The sequence below is a fragment of the Podarcis muralis genome, chromosome 1 (assembly GCF_964188315.1).
Source record: "Podarcis muralis chromosome 1, rPodMur119.hap1.1, whole genome shotgun sequence".
Lineage (NCBI taxonomy): Eukaryota > Metazoa > Chordata > Lepidosauria > Squamata > Lacertidae > Podarcis > Podarcis muralis.
The window spans coordinates 11952942-11966936 of record NC_135655.1 but is presented as its reverse complement, the minus strand read 5'-3'; the positions used below and the strand labels follow the sequence as shown (position 1 = coordinate 11966936).

The 13995-nt window shown below is 46.2% G+C and overlaps 1 protein-coding gene across 5 annotated transcripts in view; it reads right to left on the bottom strand.

Annotated features, from left to right (window-relative positions):
• Window positions 1-12163, bottom strand: part of NUDT14 (nudix hydrolase 14) — a 53595-nt gene extending 41432 nt beyond the window's left edge. The window contains exon 1 of one of the 5 annotated variants that reach the window (XM_028746157.2): window positions 11866-12163. In XM_028746157.2, coding sequence (XP_028601990.2) covers window positions 11866-11946 — 81 coding nt within the window. In that variant the 5' untranslated portion in view covers window positions 11947-12163. Of the gene's footprint in view, window positions 1-5702; window positions 6065-11441; window positions 11462-11865 lie in introns of those variants that run through there. The other 4 variants (XM_028745820.2, XM_077923345.1, XM_028745904.2 and 1 more) reach the window with 4 other exon arrangements.
• Window positions 12164-13995: the final 1832 nt, after the last annotated feature.

The following is a 13995-nucleotide window of genomic DNA, read 5'->3' as shown; positions in this document are numbered from 1 at the left end:
ACCTAGATCTCAACACCTGAGGAAGAACGGGGTGGTAGAGTGCTGGGGTGGTAAAATGACCTGTATCACTTTAGAATGTTTTGCATGTGTCTCACAGTTTTGAATGCTTCCTGATGTTAGGAGATCCCTGCCAAGAAAACACCAGCACAGCAGATCTCCAGGGCTTGATGAGCTGCATCCAAGTGTACCAAAGGAGCTTGCGGATGTAATTTCAGAGCTTTTGTCTATTATCTTTGAGAATTCTTGGAGAACAGGTGATGTCTCTACATTTAGCTGTTGAGGAGCCGTGCAGTGTGCATACCAGTCTGAACCACGCCAAAGAGCAACACGGAAGGAGGAACTATCCTTGGTGCTTCCTCTCATCACTTCAGTGACGTGCAAGAAAGAGCCCCATTTGAGACGGCAACTCCGCTTTCAATTCTTAAAAGGAACAGAATCGCTAGATCTAGCAGTCCATTGGTAAAGCATATGTAATGATATTTGCGTTTTCCAGCATTCCTTAAATGATGTTTAGGTTTCTCTCCAGTCACCTGTACGCTTAAGGGTACCAGGTGGCCAACAAGCCAGGGCTGTTGCACCTTTAACAGTTGTGCAGAAGATAGAATTTCAGTAGGTGCACTGCAAACAACACCTCCTGAAATTCCCTCTTCTACGCTTTTATTAAAGATACAGGAGCCCTGCTCTCTCTCTCTCATGCATCTGGTCTAAGGTTATCAGATGTCCCCGTTTCCCAGGGACAGTCAGTCCCCATACAAAATCCATTGAAGTTGAAAAGTGTCCCCGGATTCATTGGAAAAAAATCTGGTAATCTTAATCTGGTCACCCAATGTAGATTCCGTTTATGCTGTGCTTCTGTCACATCACTGCTCCAAATACTCTCTTCTCCAAACTCTGGCTTAACCTGTTGAGGGACAGGGCGCCACCCATTGGCCATCTTGCACTGAGCCTATCATCATTATCATCATCTCCATCTCTACACTGCCCTTCATTTGAGGATCACAGGGCATCTTACAATATAAAAACACAAAAATGCATGACATAGTAACAAACAAGAACACCACCTCCCAGTTTAGAAGGCCATGGATTGTTGAGTCAGTCGTCCAGGGTTGTCCCACACAATGGGGCATCAGAGTGACCACTCTCAGCCCTGCCCTTTGGGGGGCTCCACACCCTAACGTGGAGGCAGCTACAGTTGGGAAAGGCCAAACTCAAGAATGGAAAGCAAAATACTGGCAGACAACAAAAGAGGTTTAAAGATCTTCTCAAGGCAAAACTTAAAAAATGTAGTATAAACACTGACAACTGGGAAACACTGGCCTGCGAGCGCTCCAATTAGAGAACAGCCTTAACTAAAGGTGTCATGGACTTAGAAGAACTCAGGGTGAAAAGAAGAAAGAAGGAGGCAGCTGATGACATAGGGGAGAAATATAAGCTTTTTCAAAAAGCAAAGTCTCCCCCAGTCTTATCTGGAATGAGTTTCAGTTTGTTGGCTTCAAGTTACAAGAAAGATATTCTGACTAAACATCAGGAAGAACTTTCTGACGGAAAGAGCTGTTCAACAGTGGAACGGTCTCCCTTAGGAGGTTGTAGAGCAGAGGTTCCTCAAACTCGGCCCTCCAGATGTTTTGAGACTACAATTCCCATCATCCCTGACCACTGGTCCTACTAGATAGGGATCATGGGAGTTGTAGGCCAAAAACATCTGGAGGGCCGAGTTTGAGGAAGTCTGTTGCAGAATCTTCTTCCTTAGAGGTTTTAAAGCAGAGGTTGGATGGCCATGTATGCTTTAGCTGAGATTCCTGAATTGCAGGGGGTTGGATTAGAAAACCCTTTGGGTCCCTGCAAACTCTACAATTATATAATTCTAATCTCCCTTAAGGGGACGCGGGTGGCGCTGTGGGTAAAACCTCAGCGCCTAGGACTTGCCGATCGTCAGGTCGGCGGTTCGATTCCCCGTGGCGGGGTGCGCTCCCATCGTTCGGTCCCAGCGCCTGCCAACCTAGCAGTTCAAAAGCACCCCCGGGTGCAAGTAGATAAATAGGGACCGCTTACCAGCGGGAAGGTAAACAGCGTTCCGTGTGCTGCGCTGGCTCGCCAGATGCAGCTTGTCACGCTGGCCACATGACCCGGAAGTGTCTGCGGACAGCGCTGGCTCCCGGCCTATAGAGTGAGATGAGCGCACAACCCTAGAGTCTGGCAAGACTGGCCCGTACGGGCAGGGGTACCTTTACCTTAATCTCCCTTAATGGCTCACCATGGGAAGATAGCTTGGCTTGATTAAATTCCAACAGTTGCCTGATCCAGAGGCTAGAGGGGTCTGGTACCCACAAACTCACAGCAATATTTCCCCTGTGCTAATTGCCACAGATAGCCCAGCTCATTAGAAGGCAAGTATGCACCTGAATCAGACAGACTCACTTTGCAACAGAGGTAAAGGGGCTTGTCTTCCACCTGGAGTTGGTAAGCGCATTCAGACTTAGGGGTTTTCCACCCCGCCCCACCTAGGCTCGAAGCTGCTCACAACAAATAAACAAAGTCCACAAAACAGGGCAAGACACCAGGCAGATTAGAAGCCATCAATAGAAACATTATTCAACAACTGCATCTGAAAGCCTTCCTTGAAAGCTGGGTTTTGCAGCCCCTCCTGAAGGCTAGCAAGAGCATGCTCCAGCAGACATCTTCTGGCAGACTATCCCACAACCCTGGGGCAGTGACTGAGAATGCCTTGCTTCTTGTGCTACTTGTCTCTACCTCCCGCAATGATGGCAAACAAAGCAGAAAACTTGAGGGCATTCTTGATTTGAGAGGAGGGGCCATATGGGAAGAGGAAGCCTCAAAGATGTGCCGGTCCCAGACACTAAAAGGTTGAAAGCAGTAGCTGGGCCAGAAGCTATTTGTGATGTGTGCTTGTTTATTTCCTTTTTTTAAAAAATAAAAAATATTAATGGTATAGCCAACAGGACAAACAGAGTAGTCCAGCAATTCAAGAAAAGAAAAGAAAAGAAAACTAACAATCGAGTATGGACAGGTATAGGTTGAGGAGACAAAAGGGATAAAAATATTGAAAGAAACTTGTTCAAAAGAGGCAACGCTACAGTGTTCTAAGACATAAACAATGGGTCAAAAACTTGTATAATCAAAAGCAGCACCAGATGCTATCATATTTGGACGGCGTTCATCATCCGTGTAACTATGTCGCTAAATAAGCTTTAAAAAAACACCAGATAGCCGCAAAGTCCCATCTGAGAACCCAGCCTTGGTGGGCTAGTTTCTCTGATGTCGCTATAAATAAGACTTAGAAATAGAAACCAATTCATAATAGAGAGAGCATAGAAGCACCCTTCCAGCGCTTGTTTACTTTTGGTGTTGCTTGGAGGCCTTTTTAGATAAGTTTAACAAATACAGTGGTACTTCGGGTTACAGAAGCTTCAGGTTACAGACTCCGCTAACCCAGAAATAGTACCTCGGGTTAAGAACTTTGCTTCAGGATGAGAACAGAAATTGTGCAGCAGTGGTGCGGCGGCAGTGGGAGACCCCATTAGCTAAAGTGGTGCTTCAGGTTAAGAACAGTTTCAGGTTAAGAACAGACCTCCAGAACAAATTAAGTTCTTAACACGAGGTAAGCTAAAGGTAAAGGGACCCCTGATCATTAGGTCCAGTCGTGGCCGACACTGGGGTTGCAGTGCTCATCTCGCTTTACTGGCCAAGGGAGCCGGCGTACAGCTTCTGGGTCATGTGGCCAGCATGACTAAGCCATTTCTGGTGAACCAGAGCAGCGCACAGAAACACCGTTTACCTTCCCGCCAGAGTAGTACCTATTTATCTACTTGCACTTTGACGTGCTTTCGAACTGCTAGGTTGGCAGGAGCAGGGACCGAGCAACGGGAGCTCACCCCGTTGCGAGGATTCAAACCGCTGACCTTCTGATCGGCAAGTCCTAGGCTCTGTGGTTTAACCCACAGTGCCACCAGCGTCCCTTTAACCCGAGGTACCACTGTAATAAAATAGTAACAATATTCCAAGAGAGTGGTTTCACCTCATCTTTGTTAGCACGCAAAGGGCACTGTGCCATAGAGTCTAAGAAGGGTGCAAGCAAGCAGACATGACTTTTGTTTTCATAAGACAACCATTCCCAGTTCTGCAGAATCCTGGAACAGCCCTGGGGGAAGAGAGTTCCCAAGCATTATGTGAATTTTGCCTCTGGCAGTTGCTGGCAGTCAAGGGTGTTGCACGCACATCCAGTGTTTGAAATTCCCCAGGCGTCAGGTGCGTTTTGCTACTGGAACACGGCCAATGGCACCCATGTGGAGATTTCTGGGCTCCAGGCTGGCAACCACAGTTTTAAAACCTCTGCCTTAGTCCATTTCCGTTTCCACTGTGTGGGTTTCCCCTTCTTGCGTACTGGGACAAGTGAATGCTTTCTAAGAGCAAGCTACAGTCAAACAATATAGGTGAGATCACAGAGTCGTAGAATCATTCAGTCTAACCCACTGGCAAATAGACATTCCATTGTGGTGACCGTAACCTAGGTTTAAGCTTATATATCGGAGTTTCTCACACCGCTCATGTCCGGCTTGCAGGCTTCCCGCAGACATCTCGCCCGCCACTGTAATGGACTACATAGACCACTATTCTGATTCAGCAGGCTCTTCTGGTGTTGGTTTGGTTTTTAATTCATTTACACTCCTCCTTTCTGCCATGGAACTCAAGGCAGAACACATACTGTCTCCAGCCTGCCAGCCATGCAGACCTAAAATTCGTTTCACAAAGCTGATGCATCAAGACCTGGGATATGGGCTGAAGATCTAGCCCACTCTGATATCTTGGAAGATAAGGCATTTATATATCTCTGCCTCTCCATCCAAACACCCCATAGTGTATGATGTTCTTGTTAAGTGCTTTAGACATGTGTAAGAAACTGAAAGAAAAGCTATAAACCAGGAATAGGCAAACTCAACCCTCCAGATGTTCTCGGACTACAACTCCCATCATACCTAGCTAACAGGACCAATGGTCAGGGATGATGGGAGTTGTAGTCCCAAAACATCTGGAGGGCCGGGTTTGCCTATGCCTGCTATAAACTAATGAGCAGAAAACTCTTTTGTGTTGATTTTCCAAATCAAGATGAATCAGAAGCAGCAGATGAATATCACATCACTGTGTTATGTTTATTTGAGCATGCACAGAAGCCACTATAAGGTTCGCAGCCCTCCAAGAGGGTTTTCATGCCTTTAAGCATTGCTTAGAAGGGAACATACACCAAATGAAACTGCTCCTTTGGCAACAACACCATGACAGCAAAGAGAAAAGGAAAAATCTGCCTCCTGGGCATCACTTAAACCAGGAGGTGGAAATCTCAAATAGATTAATTGAGCAAGTTTTAAGCTGTTTTAAGATGTTATCTGCTGTTTTCTTATTTTGTGCTATTTTAGACTGTACACTGCTGTTGTTTCAGTTTAATGCGTAAACCTGCAAACAAGCACAGCCTACAACTGATGAAAACCCACCAATCTTCCCTACCCATCTTTGGTTATTGCTTCCTGATAAAAACACTCTTAGCAGTATAAGGATTTCACTGATAATAATGTAATTAAGCAAGCAAGCAAGCAAGCAAGCATTGGTGTCATTTCTTTCTACCTTCTGAAAGGCAGAAACTTTCCCATAATTACGCCGAGCAGATTCAAGGAAAGGACATCACTCACCTTGCGGTGTTTGGTCCTTCTTTTGCCTGTAATGTATTCATCACCACTCATCACATCTGTCCCTGCAAATCCTATTTCCTGTTCTATTCATGAGGTGCAGCAACCTGGAGCTTTAGAGATTGCCGCCACACTTTTCCCATGGCCTTCTCACCTCTCCTCTCCCCGAGCAAGTACCCCATTCCCATTGTTTATCATCTGTTCTCCCCTGCTGGAAACTGCTGTCAGATGTTCACTTATCCCTAATCTCGCTTGCTGCCTTTGATATTCTTTCTAATCCAACAACCTGTCAACTGGGGCATCGGCCCATGTCCAGGCCAGCTGCTCTGTCCCAGGCTCCAAGATTCTCTCCCAGACTCCATCTGAAATGGTTTTAGGGGATTCTGACCCAGCAAGGAAAACGTGAGGCAAATAATTAATGTCATCTCTATCTGCGCTGATGACTCTGGTGTGCCATTAAGCACTCCGCCAATGAAGGAAAGTAACTTTTTAAAAGTTGCTTTAAACTCGGGCGTTAATGTATGAATGAAACCCTGGTCAATGTTTAAGGGACATGATTGAGGACAAGCAAGGTCTTGAGGAAGGCAGTGAGAAGATGCTTTTTAATTGAAAAGCAAATCTGCATATAAGCCTCCCAATTTGGACAGAACTTTCTGGCACACCTGCAGCTTTAAGGCAGAACTGCAGAGCAAATGTTCAGCAGCAAACTTTCCTCGTGCTAAGTGTGAAATATGAACATTAAACATGAGCAGGTGGTTAAGATGCATTGCTACAGCACTGCAAAAACTCAGTGTCCCCCCCCCCCCCACTTCTCAGGCAAGAAGGTTGCTGCTTCCCTCTTTACAGACCTTTTTTCCAGCGCGTTTTTAAAGCTCTGTGGCAGGTGAAGCTTTTCCTGGCATGGAGACCAGTTTCATCTGCTGAAACTGCACAGGAGAAAAGCCAGTAAAAGTAAAATAGAAATGGGGAATTTCCACCTGGGATAAAGCACAAAATTAAGTCTAGCAGTTCCCAGAGCCTGGGGGAACCTGTCTATTTTTAAAAGTTCTTAGGAACCATCAAAACTCTGTGATGGTGGCCGATACCCTCGCACCTGATGAAATTTCCTCCTTCTCCGTGATCCTTGAAAGCACAGGGACTGGATCTTTGCAAACTGCAACTCTTGTTAGAAAAGCTGCCTTTCTTCGGATTTCTCAGGGTGGGAATGCTAACTTCTATGACAGTTAACCTTCTCTGTAAAGATTTTGAGCAGATTGCCTGATGTTTCTTAAGAAGCACTGAAAAGCCTCTGCTAGGATGATACTCTCTATTTGCACTCAGTATCTGACCTTTTTTTCTTTTTCTTTTTTAGTATAATCCTAACTCCACCAATTTAGATAGTTCTTTTTCTTTCTTTTTTAAGAAAAGTGCACAAATTGCATTGTATGTCTCAGATACAGCTCAACTGCTTTCATTTTGTACAGGAATTCAAAGGAAAATTAAACAAGGAGGGTTTGAGAATGCGTAGAGATGTACGCAAAAATATTCATATGACAGATAACTGAAATTAACGTCCGGCAGGTCCAGACCCTGAGAAGGCAAGATTTTTCCAGGTGTGTCTGTTCCCATTAGGGTGTTGCAATGAAGAAAAAGGCCTTGACTCTTAAAGGTACAGGATCCCAATTTAGGGCCTGGAGCTGATGACTTTAAATTAGAGAATGGTTCATTTCCTTTCTAAAGAGTGAATATTGATGATGCTGGGTCATGCATATATAAAACACAAACACACACACATTAGACTAGCTTAAGATAATAACACACTCACAGATTAGCACTCCAAATAATTTTTCATTAATTTTAATCCTTGCGCTAATTTACAATGCACACCAATACACTGATTTATTTTGTGTTTTATAACGAAGCATAAACTCTGAATTCAGGAGAACATTACATATGAAGCTGCCCTATGCTGAGACAAACCACTGGCTCAGCATTGCGTCTGGCTAGTAGCAGCTCCCAGGTCTTGAAGCAGGACCTTTCATAGATCCTTCAAACTGGAGAAGCCAGGAAATGAGCCTGGGACTTTCTGCAAGAAGGAGCCAAGGCCCCCTCCCTTAAAATATCTGTATATCTCAGCTTCTCCATTTCACATCCAGTGTACCCCTGCTGCTATTTTTTGTAGCCATATAGACATGGTATTTTAAGCCTTAGCTTCCAAGAGATATCAATGATGCTTACGAGAAGCATCTGAAAGAGGGTTCTTGATTAGATTCATCTTTGGTCTATTCTTCCTATGTTCTTAAAGGAAAAGGGGGGGGCTTATTGTGCTTTTACCACCTTTTTTAAATGGCCTTGAGGAATAGGATCTATTTTAAAAAATGTGTCTAAGTATTACAACAAAGGGACGCGGGTTGCGCTGTGGGTTAAAGCACAGAGCCTAGGACTTCCCGATCAGAAGGTTGGCGGTTCAAATCCCTGCGACGGGGTGAGCTCCCGTTGCTCAGTCCCTGCTCCTGCCCACCTAGCAGTTTGAAAGCACGTCAAAGTGCAAGTAGATAAATAGGCACCGCACTGGCGGGAAGGTAAACAGTGTTTCTGTGCGCTGCTCTAGTTCGCCAGAAGCGGCTTAGTCATGCTGGCCACATGACCCGGAAGCTGTACGCTGCCTCCCTCAGCCAATAAAGCGAGATGAGCGCCGCAACCCCAGAGTCGGCCACGACTGGACCTAATGGTCAGGGGTCTCTTGACCTTTACTTTATTACAACAGCTTGACAAAAATCAGCTGCGAAGCAGCACTACACGGCCACTATTCACCATTGAATAGTCAACTCTAAACCATGAGATCCACCTGTTCCTTTTTCCTCCTCCTGGCAGATCCCCAAAACACGGAGAGCCGTACTTCCTATAAGTATTTGAAAGAGACCGAAATATCAAGCCTGCCCCATGCCTAAGGCTAGTAATATAAACGTGCAGTCCAATCCTATGCTTGTCTTCTTGGAAACGCCTCCAAGTGAGTTCAGTGGGGATTGTTCACTAGTAAGACTGCAGCCTTAAAAAAAATGTATGTTAAAATGTTCGGTTATTCTCCACTGGAAGCTAATGAGGAATAATGACAATTGACAGCTCGGCTCATTCAAACACACCAGCAGAGAAGATCTCATCATCAGCCTAGCAAATTGAGAACATTTGAATTTCCAGCAATATGAGGAATTCAACACTATTTTAAACCCAGACTGTATGAGTAAAAAGGGAGCTTCTGTTAAAATGTCTTAACTGTTCATCAGTTCAGAAGAAGGGAACATTTAATAAGTGACAATATATTATTAAATCTATTTAAGCTGGTGGCCACCACCAGTGTTAACCCGGCGCTGTGCTTGTATTTTTCCATTTGCAAGAACACTGACCCTGCAGCAAGGTGTTTTATATTGAAATTGTAATAGCTGTGAAAACTGTGCAAGACATTTAAGAGTGCTGTTAGCAATCGATATTCCACGTACTGGGACAGTAGACCTCTGAGTCATAGAATCACAGAACTGTAGAGTTGGAAAGGGACCGTGAGAGTCATCCAGTCCAACCCTCTGCAATGCAGGAATCTTCTTTCTGGATAGTAACACTTGTCTTTAAAATAAGTATAATAAATTGCCTGGCGTGCTCGGGTCCTTGGGGTCAAGAAGGGTCGGACACGACTAAACAACAACAAATAATTAATTGATTGAGCATAATTAATTAACTAAATTATTGAAATGTTAATTGATTATAATGATATTCATAATTTAGCACCATGCTCCCATCTGCAATTCCGCAATGGAGTGAGATAATTATTATTTATAAAGGGGATGTCTAATTGGAAAGAAGGTGTACTTGCCAGTGAAGAACACATTCATTGATGAATGAGACTTCTTTTCTGTATCTAAATAGTGTCTACCTATTTATTTATAGTCTGCGTGTCAGCGAAGGCCTTTTGGTATGCCTCTTGATTTGATCAACCTTCCGCCCCCCCCCCCCCCCGCAACACATTTTCCCAATCACTAAGCAGATTTTAAAAAATAACAAATAAAAAAATGCCCCCATCTATCATGGTTGTAAAACTAGGGTTGTCATATCATTATGTCCTGACATAGTGGGCATTCAGGCCCCTTAAGCAGCGTCTGGGTGAAAATCGCTGAAATGTCTTTGAAAATCCGGACCTATGGCAACCCATGTTGGTAGTAGATTTAGGCGATTTTCATTTAAAGTAGCTCAAAAACTCATTTTCCTTCTTGTTGAGATTTCTCCAAAAAAAAAAAAATAAAAAAATCAACAATTCAGCAACTTTGGGCAAAACAAAGCAAAACAAAACGGCATGCCAGAATCCTGGGAAGTCTAGTTTCTTAACGCTGCTGAGAGTTGTTAGGGCAGGCAACCCCTATTCCTCTCACAGAGCTATAATTTTCAGAATGGCTTAACAGATAATCCCTCTCCCCAGAGAACTCTAGACCTGTAGCTCTGTAAAGGCCTTCCTAATAATTCTCAGCACTGTTGACAGACTACAGTTCCCAGAATTCTTTGGGGCAAGCCACAGCTGTTTAAAGTGGTATGGTGCTCTTTTGGATGCATAGTGCAGACAGAATAGTCAGAATTTCACAGTCCCCATCTAGGGTAGTTGCCAGAAACGAATGCAGCAAAGGCAGACAGAAAATTCCAGCTGGGCCATTCTTGCTAGGAGTGTGCGTTGTGCTTGATGACACAACGCTGCCTGTGCACAGATGGCTGCATCTGTTGTGTGTGTAGCCGAGGAGTCACTGCTTGCCTTTTTACCTCAAGGCGCTCCTCAGGCTCCAGCAGCTGTGGGGCGGAGGATACAGCTCCCCGCCAGCATTGCCGAGCACCCATAAGCAGGAAAGCTGAGAGAAAGGTGTGTGCTCAGGGCATGGAAGCTCACAGCATACTTGGGCAGTCTCAGAATGGAAGCATTTTCTTTCCAAAAAATAAAATCACTCGGTGCACAAGATTGCTAGCTATTTGGTAGACACACGAAACAGGGCCTTTTCGGTGGTGGCTGCTCCCAAACTCCTTCCCTAGAGCAGATAGACCGGCTCCCTCCATGTTGATCTTCCACTGGCAGGTGAAGACCTTCTTGTTCGAACAAGCTTTTGGGAACTGATGGCCACCTGTCATGTATGAATGAGATGAGATTCCCGTATTGCAGGGGGTTGGACTAAATGACCCTCAAGGTCCCTTCCAACTCTATGATTATATTTCTGCTTTTAATTAAAGGGCTGGTGCTGTGCTCCTCTTCTTGTAAATATTGGTATGGTTTTAACAGATTATATATATGTGTATGGTTTTAATTTGATCAGCGCTTGGTTTCCCCCCCTATTCTTTTAGCGATTCTTATTTTTATCTGCAAGCCGCCTAGAGTCCCGTCAGGGGAAAAGAAACATACAATAATTTTTAAAGCAAAAATTGTGCTGCCTTTCCCGCCCCCTTGCAGGTACAGAATTTTGCACATGCCCAGAGCCATTCAGCGGATTCGATTTATTCTATTTCTGCTCCGCTTTTCTTTCAAATGAACCCCAAAGCGGCTTACAAACCATAAACAACAAAAACAAGCAGCGTAAATCATACGGGGGAGAATCAAACCCCAACAAATCATCCTTGAAACCGCTACAACCTATAGAACACTGTTAACAAAGCAACAATAAAGAAATATATATATGGCTGAACATCGCAATTAAAGCCAAAGTCCGATTACACGATTTGCACATCCGAGTTAAACAATACCTTGGGGGTGTGGGGAGGAGGGTGCTGCAGCCCCTCTCTTTCGGCAACCAGGAACCCCCTCTGCCCTCAGCCACGAAAAAACCCACGTCCTCTGCCCATGTGCAAAGTGCTTCCCCCCTCCCCCCCCCATCACTTCTACATGAACCTCAGGAACCTTATGGGGCAGGGGGTGGGGGGAAACCACTGTGTCACCCCCGCCAGGCTTGAGCCCCGCCACCTCTCCAGCAGCGGGGGTGGGGGAGAGAGAGGGGCAAAGGAGGAGGCAAGGCGGCCCCTCACGCCGGAGCCTCCGTTTCCGAAGCGCCGGGCTTGCGTCGGAGGCGGCGGCCGGGGCGAGGCCTAGTCCGGGCGGAGGGAAGGCGGAAAGAAAGCGGCGGCGGAGCTTCCTCCTCGCTGGGCCGCAGACCCTCCTCACCGGGCTTACCTGGCGGTAGCGGAGGCGAAAAGGCCTCAAGTACTGGGAGTGGTCGCAGGGCCCCACCGCTAAGTCCTCGATGGATTCCATGGGGGGCGAGGAGGAGAAGGAGGAGGAGGAAAAAGCAGCGCCTTCGCCTCGGAGATGCAGCCCGAGAGGGGAGCGAGGAGGAGGGAGAGAGAGGAGAGAGGGTGAGCTGCCTCTCTCATATATATTTATATGCCGGAGGTGTTCTGACTGGAATATGCACCTGTGGCTGCGTGTACATGAGACTTTTAAATCACGCACACAGCTTCTCTCTCTCCCCGACCCGAAATCCTGGAAACTATAGTTCCCTCACACACAGAGAGAAAACTACAGTTCCCAGCACCCTGAACAAACTACACACGGAATGGCAGAAAGAGATCGGAGTGCTTGGCATATGGCAAGTCCCCGTTTTCTCCCGGAGGCTTCCTCCCAGCTGAGTTATTTGCAGCTTGAGACAGAGCATAAAACGCTCTTCTAGGTAACCTTTGTGAAATAATAATAACAATAACATTAACAATAATAATAATTTATACCCAAGCCACTCTGGGCGGCTCTCAGCAGAATATAATAAGCACAGCATATTAGTTCCATGCTGCAGATTTGAGGCAAGTAGGCGAGCCTCAGAACATCTAGCGAGCATATCACAGGCGAAGCTTGACAGGTACCATATGTGTGTGTGTGTGTGTGTGTGTGTGTGTGTGTGTACAGTCATACCTTGGGTTACAGACGCTTCGGGTTGTGTGATTTCGGGTTGCACACCCCACCGCACCCGGAAGTACCAGAACGGGTTACTTCCGGGTTTCAGCGCTTGCGCATGCGCAGAATCGCAAAATCGCACTTTGCGCAGAAGTGCTGAATCACGACCTGCGCGTGCGCAGATGCGGTGCTGTGGGTTGCAAATGCAGCAGGTTGCGAACGTGCTTCCCACGCGGATCACGTTCGCAACCCGAGCACCCACTGTGTGTGTGTGTGTGTGTGTGTGTGTGTGTGTGTATATATATAAATATACATAAATATGTGTGTATATATATAAATATAAAATCTACGAAAGCATATATATATATATATATACAGTCATACCTCTTGTTACGTTTGCTTCAGGTTAAAGCTTTTCAGGTTGCGTTCTGCGGTGACCTGGAAGTACCGGAAAGGGTTACTTCCGGGTTTCACCGCTTGCGCATGCACAGACGCTCAAAATGACGTCACGCACATGCACAGAAGCGGCGAATCGTGACCCACAGACGCCAGTTGCGTTCTGCTCATGTTGCGAACGGAGCTCCGGAACGGAACCCGTTCGCAACCAGAGGTACCACTGTATATATACCGTATCTCTCTCTCTCTCTCTCTCTCTCTCTCTCTCTCTCTGTGTGTGTGTGTGTGTGTGTATAGTATTTTTATTAAAGATTTTCTTGGTTTACAAAGCATGTGCAATATATATTGCAGGTACCATATATTGACAGATACCATACAGGTTATTTGTTTGTCTGTAGCCTACTGCAGAGGCTTTCAACCTTTTTTGGGTCCACGGCTCCCTTGACCAACTACCTTCTGTCTGCGGCACCCCTGTGGGGCTCAGGAGCCCAGTTAGGTCACCCATTGCTTGCAGCCCCTCACCCCTTTTCGAACACCCTACCTTGAGGAGAGTTCCCTCAGTCTCTTCTCTTCTCCCCTCTCCTTGGGAGTCCTCTGGGCAGCCCCTGCTGCTGCCGCCCCTGGTCTCTGAACTGCCCCCCACTCCACCCCAAAGAGAGGTGCCTCCTCACACTGCCCCACAGGGGCCTGGGAAGCACCCCTGGCCATCCCCAGAGGTAACATTCGCCTGCTGAGCTTGTAGCCAGGGCTGCTGCAACAAACAGCTGTGCAAGACTTTGGGAGGCAGAGATGCGAGAGGGCATTAGAGGAGGTAGGGAAGGAAAGAGGGACAGAGGCCAGGGTTGCCCACAGCATCCCTGACCATCATTCAAGGCACCCCAGGGTGGCACGGCACACTGGTTGAATACCACTGCCCTACTGTGTTTGAGATAGAAATGTGTACAGTCATACCTCATGTTACATCTGCTTCATGTTATGTTCTTTCAGGTTATGTCCCGTGGCAACCTGGAAGTACCGGAA